The sequence below is a fragment of the Leptonotus elevatus genome, chromosome 11 (assembly GCF_054856555.1).
Source record: "Leptonotus elevatus isolate MCC_2025b chromosome 11, RoL_Lele_1.0, whole genome shotgun sequence".
Lineage (NCBI taxonomy): Eukaryota > Metazoa > Chordata > Actinopteri > Syngnathiformes > Syngnathidae > Leptonotus > Leptonotus elevatus.
Window position 1 is genome coordinate 16,880,240 of NC_141249.1, and position 9,017 is coordinate 16,889,256.

The following is a 9,017-nucleotide window of genomic DNA, read 5'->3' on the forward strand; positions in this document are numbered from 1 at the left end:
CAGAGACTACCAAAGACATAACGTCCCTTTATATGTTTCAAAAGTAGTTATTTATACACAAGTTAACTTTGACATGTGTGTGCTTAGAAGTTGCAAATACTTTTCCAAGGTCAGAATCTATATACATATATAGTATTGTTTTATGTTAGTTTTTTGGCATGCCATTTACCATATATGCAGGTTTTTTTTGCAGCCCTAAAGTAATACTTATGGAGCCCTGGTGGACCCAACTTTGAGAACCAATTCTTTAGACTAACACACAGCATAACTTCAATTTATTCATATTTATTCTTTCCCTTTCAGGCTGACCCTAATTCAGGGTTTGTAAAACTTGTAAAATACAATATTTTACTCAATAAAAGTCCAACAAGTTCAACATATCATATAAAAGGCCAACCATAAATACACGCACAGGAGGAAAGACAGATGAAATCTCGAACCAGCTCACAGCCAAATAAAAACAGCACCAAATTTGTTACACACATTTTGACACCACCTGAAAAAGTGTGGTTGGATAGTAAAAATTCACAGTGACACTCATACAGCTCACATTGTTATATGTACACATTAATGTAACATTTCTTAGAGTCTATTGAAGGTGAACCTTTTGTCTTCATCTTTGCAGTTTAATTGCAAATCTTCTCAGTCATCTCTTTCTGTATGAAAACAAAACAGAGAAAGACATTACAATTGTGGACATAAACAGAATGAGCCTCATCCCTATTTTATATTCTTAATCAGGACACATTCTGATCTTTACAATAATGAATGCCAACGATGGATTTTTTCAGTCTCATTTCATGCTCACGATCAGAGACATTAGACAATGGCATTTTGATTGCATAACACAAGGTCAAGGTCACGCTCATGTCTCACCAGGGGCTCAAGTTCAGAGTGGTCGATGAGGTTGAACTCTGAAATGAAGTAGTAGTAGTGCTTGTAGCAGGTGTTGATGTGAGCCTCGGCGCCCATGCTGCAGATGCTGTCAAAGTGATGGATGTAAACGTGCACAAACACCCTGAAGAGTCGGCTCAGGATCTTCTTGCACACCTGCTGGAAATTCTTGGGAAAAGGGACACCTGCAGCGGACATGGAAAAATATATGTTCACTCTCCTTTCAGTTTTTTTTTAGTTTCTTTAAAAAATATATAATCAAATTATATTATTCATTTCCAACAGTCCATTTTCTCTTCATTTTGTAAAATTTTTGATGATTGAACCGCTTTTAGAATGTGAAAGAATGAACATTTGATTTTTTTTTTTTTTTGTCCAATCAGATTTCAGCCTCTGTGTTGCCACGTCAATCTAATCTGCCCGTGGCCAACTAGCTGGCTCACAACGTCAGCACTTTTACGTCCTCTGATTGGCCGGTCAATGGAAAACTTACACCCAAATTAGACTAGCAAAATGTCTGTAGTCTGTAGATGAATTAAATGTGGGGCCATTTCGTCATGATAATCTATCATCATTCCCGATAATGAATACAATTGTGGTAATTATCAAGTCTGTTGATGCGACACAACATGCCCACCCTTTGATTGCTTCTAAATGTCAGCCTCAAGGTTCAATTAACCTTGTTTGAATCTGTAGCTAATTGAAGCTTAATGAAGCCGTCATTCGATTTCGTAAAGGACTCCACACGCACCTACTCTGGTGGGGAAGATGTCCTCATCGTTGATGAGCGACTCGATCCAGTCCATCATCAGGTTCATGTAGATGAGAGCAGGCAGCTTGGTAGGTTTCCTGTAATCGTCACCATCCTGCCACCTGTACTCGTACCTGAGCCCCCCGGACATGATCGGACAGGTGCGTTCGGTGCAGTACTCGCTGACCGTGCCGTAGATCAGGTTGATTCTGTTAAAGAAATCCACCACGTGCATGGCGACCCAGTCATTGAGGCTCTCGCCCTCGGGCAGCTGCACCACCTTCCTCAGGTCTAGGCCGGACTTGAGCGAGGCTTGGGCCTTCTTGTACAGTTCAAAACGCTGTGTGCCGGGTTCAAAGCGTTTCCTAGGTCGGAACGTTTTGTCTTTGCTAAACACCTGACCCAGACACAAAGCCATGTCCAAAGCAGTTTCTCCCCACAAATGGGCAGTTTGTACTCTCCAGAATGTGTTTGATCGTGTTGAGGAGGGCAGTTTCTGGCCTGGAGGAGGTCACAACAGGGGTAGAGCTTGGTCAAGGCTGGCTCCAGATGCTTGGGACGTTCACTGTGAAGCATAAAACGTTTTATATTTCTTGACTGTCATTCCTTAACATGAGTAGTAAAAAGTGTGATTATGAGAAAACATGACAGTTTGTGAAGTGAATGAGGAATGCAATGTAAAAAAAACTTCAACCATAGAAGTCACTGCATGTTTATTGTTATTGTTGTATCACTAGCCATTTCTCAGTCTTTTGCTGTATTCTAACTTGAGTCATCACATAAGCACATTTTAGCGTTAAAAGTGGAAGTCAACCTTCAACATTTATTGACAATAATATGCTATGTGTGACCTCACTAATCTAAACATGACATTCTGATTAATATTACATTTGTGGAATCCATCTCAGGGGGCTACCGTTTTGTCACTTCCTGTCGACTGAAGATGACATCACAGTTGCTCAGGGCTCATGCTGCATTCGAGGATGGCCGTAAATCGGATTGATCCGAGTTGTTTTTTCCCAGTTCCAACCTGAAAGCGTTTGAGGCGAAGGTAAACAACCAAATTGGCGGATAGTGATAAAAATGTTTTTTATTTGGGTCCTTTAAACTCATTTTGACCTCCAGCACACTTGCCTTCTCGCAATTTTGCTTCATTTATTGTTTTTTATCTTATTTCATAAGCATTTCATACAGTTCAGTAGTTCAACGTATAATTTCATGGAGGGAGATAACAGCAAACTGTCACGTACGTTGTGTTACGTGGAGTTATGTCGAATATTTATGAATGAAGAAAGATCTCTAGTTTTATACTCGCGTAAATTGTGTTTTACCATTCACGGTCTGTTTCCAAAGAGTTCCAAAGAGGTCGCCATTGTAGTCCGTTGCAAGCAAGATTTCCTAGTTCAAGGGGGCGTTCCCATACACACTTCCTGGTTTGAAGTCGGAAAAGTCAGACTTCCGACCATCCTCGAATGCAGCATCGAGCAATGACCAACCACAGCTCACCTGTTTACTGAAGCTGCACTGTGATTGGTTGTTACCTGAGCAACTGTGATTCCGGCACTGATAAAAAAAATAGAAATAAAATAAACTGCTGGATTTTGCTGCTTAACTCATATTTCACAAACACAATATTAACCAGAATACCGTATTTAGACGAGTGGGGCTGCATAGAACATAATATTGTCAAGAATTTTTGGGGTGTTGACTTCCACTTTTAAAATATTTGGTCAGAAATGGGTGTTTCTGATGAAACCAACCATGTTCTACTGTTGATATACTAAAGATTAACAGAAATTTAGTAAACAAACTTATTATTTTGTCTGGTGGACAAAGAGATTCTATTATTTTGTTTTGTTAGATTCTGTGCTTACGTACATACCATTTGGCAGTCATACATATTGCAGACGTCTCATTAGCCAAGCAGACGCAACTGCAATAAACAGCACATTACATTTAATTATTATGAGCTGGCATTTGGAATACGCCACTTTTTTTTTTTTTAACTGTCTTGTGCTTATGCTCTCTATAGTGAACTTTCCATTTAGATTAAAGCATGACCTCCACTGATTGGACTCTGCAGCCAAGTGACCTTGGCTGCAACATGACACTATCATCAACATTTGTGTGTAAAGTGACTCTATACAATTCCTGCCATGGTTCTTCTCTGAATCACTCTACGAGCATAAGTTTTGGTTTCTTTTTGAGTTCACATTATCAGTCAGTGTCCAAATGACACTTAAAGTTTGTCCATTGCTGATTGAAAAAAAGTTAATAAAACTCCCCCTAAAAAAAATTGTACATGGAAAAAAGATGACATCACCAAAATGACCTGAGAGTGTGTGATCTGCAAAAGAGATTTATTTTTCTTCCTCTGCCGGCCAGTTCAGTGGGGGAGCGTGAATACGTGGTCATGAGATAGCTCCATAACAAAAAGTGTTTAGAGGAAGACTTAAACATCAAACAGACACCTATATAGTCAATACATGTAATAGCAAAAAAAAAAAAAAAAAGATAAAACACATGTGGGTTACAAGACTTTTACTCCCTGCCATAGCCTCAAGCTGAAGCATGTCCGATCATGCACTCATATCACGTATGCATACTTCCCCTGGTGTTTATTGACACCACACGCTAAAAACAAACCCATTCAAGGCCTGCGTGGTCTAAATCGAAACAAAGGTTTGGAGGTTTAAAGCATGAGCCTAAATGAGATTTGTTCACAAATAGGACAGAGTAGGAAAAAATAGTTTCCACTGTACCTGTTTGCGGCTCCACAATGTTGCCAAAAGCTTTGGGAGAGGCCAGAGTGGATTTTGGAGGACAGCTCCAGCTGCTTTACCTCCTTCTCCTCCCTCCTACCTCCCCTCTCTCTCTCTCCCCCTGCCTCAAACAGACATCCAACTTCACTCCGAAGCAAAAGCGCAAGTCAAGAAAAAGCTGAAGTGGTCGCTTGGCTTCCCTTCCTGCGGATGATGTCACATCCTGACTTTGTCTTCTGGGCCTGCTCTTGCTACATATGCCTCAGTGTGTGAACGGCCTGGGAAAGGCCTTCTCATTTCAGCCCTTCCTCTTTCTTTTCCCCCCTTACTTTTCCTCATCCCACGAGCCCCGCGGAAGGCCGGCCCCCTCTCTTGATGAAGTGGGCCACGTCTATCCACCACAAGTACAGAGCAGAGAGCACAACAATCCCACAAATATGTCAGAATATCTGGCAGAGCGGGCTGCTCTTTCATGGCAACGTATCATTTAAATCTTTTGGCCCTATAAAATGTTTTCATGGCCCGTTTAAAACAGGCTTTAATCAAAAGTTCATGACGAGAACAGGGTTGTCTGGAAAAGCATATTGTCACTTTAAAGTCCCAAAGGTGTTCTGTGGCTCTTCAAAGGTGGAGCAGTAGGTATCAGTTTCTCTGCTTTGTATATAGATAGACAACCCACATCACTCTTTCTATACTTGTCGGGAATGCGAGTCGCCAACATGATGATGAAAGAAACTCCCTCATGAAACTTTGTTCACAAGTTTCCGTTTCTCAAATTGTTTGCAGCATAAAAAACGGAAGCGTACAATTTTCTTCAAGAAATGAAATGACATTTGTATATTCTGAGGTTCAGCTTCTTAGTTAGTAAATGTTTTAGACTATTTATGGACAGTGGTAATGAAGCAAAAATACAGCGGTGCCTTGAGATATGAGTAATGCATCATGATTAATCCGGTGCGACTCCTTTTGGTGCATGGGTGACTTGGCCACCAACAGAATAATACAGCTTTCTAAATACAAAAATGAGTCGAAGTAAAAAAAACAAAAAACAAAAAAAAAACGGTACAAATTGGCACCACTGTACTTTGTTACCAGGTTGAAGTTGTATGCCCCGACATTAAGAAAAACATAATAGCGATGAGCCTTAAGCAAAATATTCCCCATCCAAAAAGGTGAGTCAATGTTGACATTACAAGTTTTTTTTTCTTCTCAGCAGGAGCACTATGTAAGTTTATTAAAGAGGGTAACTAATTTGTGTCCGTAGGTTTTTGTTATTGTTGTGCTGTTATCAAAGACTTTGACTTTTTACTTTTCAGAATATGTGCGTTTTAGGTTCAGGAGTTAAATCAGCACTTATATTTTCTTCTTACGCAAGTATCTTTACCAGTACTTAGATACAGATAGCAGAATGTGAATACTTCTGTCGCTCGTGTTAGCAGATTTATTCACCAACCCAACAGCCAATTGAAGTTGTAGTAACTTAAATTGGCCACTTGGGTTCCTCCCAATTTGCAAGTTATGTTTAATCAAATTGTCATGTAAATCTACGTTTGTTAGCGCTGTCTTTTGCGAACTTTGCTCGGTAGAGACATTTGTATATTGAACAACTTTATGGTGTTGGGACAACAAAACGTTACCATTGTAGCGAATCCAAATATAGATGTCCATATTGTCCAGCTGCTCCTTGGCAGAATGCACAACACCCAACCCCCACCATCTTTTTTTTTTCCTACACATAATTGTGTGAATTGTTAATAATTACAAAACATATAAAACATACAGTGGGATGCAGGAGTATACAGTTGTACAAGTTGTACAGCGTTACCATCTTTATTTCTTCTTTTTTTGGGTGCTGTCAAAGATAAAGTCTATATTCAAGATAATCACACACTGCTGATGTGTACATTCATAAGATACAAATGCCAATAAATATAACTATAACATAAAGATAACAACACCCTCTGTATCAAAGTGTGCTTCGGGGTAGAAACTAAACTACAGCAATCTGTAACTGAATAAGGGCAGCAATTTGATCACATTGACTGTATTTGTAATGTTTTATAACTGCAGCTTAATAAAGCTTTATTTTTTTATGATAAAAAAATGCATACTGGATTGCTGCTGGGGCCGACTCCATGTCTGTAATATGCTGCCCTCACGTGGCCAAGATGTCTATTGAATTGATTTTTTTTTATTTTTTTTTTATGTTTAATGTTATCATTACGCTCTGTTTCTATAAAGTATATTATAGTGTGCTATTTTTTCTTATAAAAAAAAAATCACATTATTTATTTATTTTGGTTGGCTGGAATGAATTAATGTTATTTCCATTCATTTTAAGATGGAAAACTGATTTTACATACGTATATACGATTTTACCTAGATATCAATTTACTCTGGGCCAGGGAATAAAATAAAAATAAAGTGAAGGAACTGATTGCAATATAGTTAAAACTATTAAGGTGGAAGATGGGGATACAGTTGCATAATTAATATCCTCATATAGCCTCTTCTAAAGGAATGTGTGTTCACTCTAGGAATGTGGCCATTGCATCACCTTAACCTTGTTTACTTCAATAATGACTCGGCTTCAAAAAGGCTTTTTAAAAAACTATGTGCTAATTTGAAGAGCTGTCACCGCAATGTGGATGCAGCATGACATATGCCTGCCGCTGTCAGATCTCATGGGGTGTCATGAACAAAGTCCCCAGCGGCTGCCACTTTGACCTAAACTGTGTTAAATAGGACAAGCATGTGGTGCGAAAGCATGGTTTATACAGTGCACCTCTGTTAGAACATCCGGTTGAGCTGACGTTTGACAGACAAGCACAAGCAGACCTTTATCCTGGTTTCAGATCAGGTTCTGGGATTCTTTTGAAACCTGCAAGGGCCACTAGGCGATGACCCTGTTGAGTTCATTGTGTCTCTTTTTGTTGGCTTGTATGGCAACAGCAGCGTCATCCAGAGGACATTGTGTTCACATGTACCTTACTTTTTTTTAAATTGACTTTCTTAGCTAAACTTCTGACCCAAGCTATTTTGCTGAGGTCACCTTTCCTGACTTCATTTTAGGCTTTAAGAAATTAGATATTTACAGTTAATTATTATTTATTTATTTTTTATTTTTCACAAAATAAAAATTAACTAAAATTAAAAATTAAAATAAAAAAAGAGCAATGATGAGGACCGAATGAACTGAGCTCTCCAGAAAAAAATTAATAAAGTGAAAATACAAAATAAAAAGATATTTACAGTTAGGTCATTGCCATTCGCTTTTCTATAGGCAAAGGATATTAAAATGGAAAAGCTGAAAAAATGTACGCTTCCAGGCGCACCAAGGCAAACTAATATACGTGAAACAAGATTTTTGAGTAATGATAACACTGGATAATATATCACAGTATATACTGTAAATACAACTGTTCAAATATTTGAGACACAGAGTCCAATCAAAGTAATCTGATTGGACATATAAATGAAATGTTGACTTTACCTGCTATTTTGTGTCTAACTAATAAAACCCTGTTAATTGCTCTGATGTCATCCTTGTAACATCACAGCCACTGAAGGCCACATTTGAAGGGACCTGGCTTTGATTACGCTGTGACGTGATAAAGCAGTGTTATGATTTATACAGATTTATAACAGGCATGGGTCACTAATAAAAGACGACTCAATCTCAATAAATGTCATGCGGCATGATTCAAGGGCGATTTCAAAACCTAACAATTCAATTTGGTTTGGTGAAATCAGTGAATTTTTTTCATTCTAATTAAATATACTATTATTTCATTGTATAATAAATACACAAATATATTTAGCCTATATGATTGTTCACGTTGAGATTCATTTTATAAATGTAAAGTGTGTTACAAATAAAATCTATTATTATTATTATTATTATTGTTGGCAGTTCACAATAATACTGTACCATTCAGTTCATTATTTTCTCTGTCAAGACAAAAGATGAATAAGGGCAGAAAATTAATGTCAAATTTACGATACGAAATGAAAAATAAAACCAAAATGAGGGCACAATCCCCAAAAAATTATTGCACTTACCAATCATACATTCAGAAGATTCTCCCTCAGTTGTCCTGGCTTTTAGGGCCGATGATTTAGAACATAAAAAAATAATCCCTTGTCAATATATTATTTGGTCCTTGAACTATAACAAAATGCAGTAGTACACAAATAGGCAATGATGCAGCTATGATGCTATGTCTTTAGTCACATTAAAGTTCTTATGCGACCAATTAAAGAGCTTCCCCGATGATAGGTGTCTTTTATTTATAATCTTATTCTAATGGTATTGACACATTCTTATTTTTATTTATTTTATGGGGCATTTGTATACATACAGCAGTGAATTAAAAACATTTATGGTTAGATTAGATTGTTAGTCGACCCAATCTGGTCGCATGACAAATATAGACAAGCATTCTCACTGACATTTTACACCTTAATTGGGAAATTTTCTGTCTTTTTTTCAATTAACCTAATGTATAAATAAATAAATCCTAGAAATTCAGAACTGTGACGCAGACTTGATATTTGCATAGGGCCACTCGCTTTCTGCTGGTGGATAGTTGGGGGCTTTGACACACATC

General features: G+C 37.9%; 1 protein-coding gene across 6 annotated transcripts; it reads right to left on the reverse strand.

Moving 5' to 3' along the window:
• Positions 1 to 258: 258 nt before the first annotated feature.
• Positions 259 to 8,618, reverse strand: mob3c (MOB kinase activator 3C). Of its 6 annotated transcripts, XM_086090063.1 has the most exons (6): positions 8,470 to 8,599; positions 4,408 to 4,798; positions 3,528 to 3,578; positions 1,646 to 2,210; positions 877 to 1,079; positions 259 to 656 (listed from the first exon to the last, which is right to left on the reverse strand). In XM_086090063.1, exons 4-6 carry the CDS (start codon positions 2,061 to 2,063, stop codon positions 627 to 629), a joined length of 651 nt encoding a protein of 216 aa, XP_085946189.1. In that variant the 5' UTR covers positions 2,064 to 2,210; positions 3,528 to 3,578; positions 4,408 to 4,798; positions 8,470 to 8,599; the 3' UTR covers positions 259 to 626. The 6 variants fall into 6 exon arrangements, with proteins under 6 accessions (XP_085946189.1, XP_085946192.1, XP_085946188.1 ...); XM_086090066.1 differs by lacking the exon at positions 4,408 to 4,798 and having other exon boundaries at positions 8,470 to 8,614; XM_086090062.1 differs by lacking the exon at positions 3,528 to 3,578 and having other exon boundaries at positions 4,408 to 4,528.
• Positions 8,619 to 9,017: the final 399 nt, after the last annotated feature.

Excerpts from the sequence above, each read along its gene's own strand:
- mob3c (XM_086090065.1), bottom strand. The coding sequence starts at position 2,063 with ATGGCTTTGTGTCTGGGTCAGGTGTTTAGCAAAGACAAAACGTTCCGA. Across the intron at positions 1,080-1,645 it reads CATCTTCCCCACCAGAGTAG|GTGTCCCTTTTCCCAAGAAT; the intron begins GTGCGTGTGGAG and ends TGTCCGCTGCAG. Across the intron at positions 657-876 it reads ACTCTGAACTTGAGCCCCTG|AAAGAGATGACTGAGAAGAT; the intron begins GTGAGACATGAG and ends GTTTTCATACAG.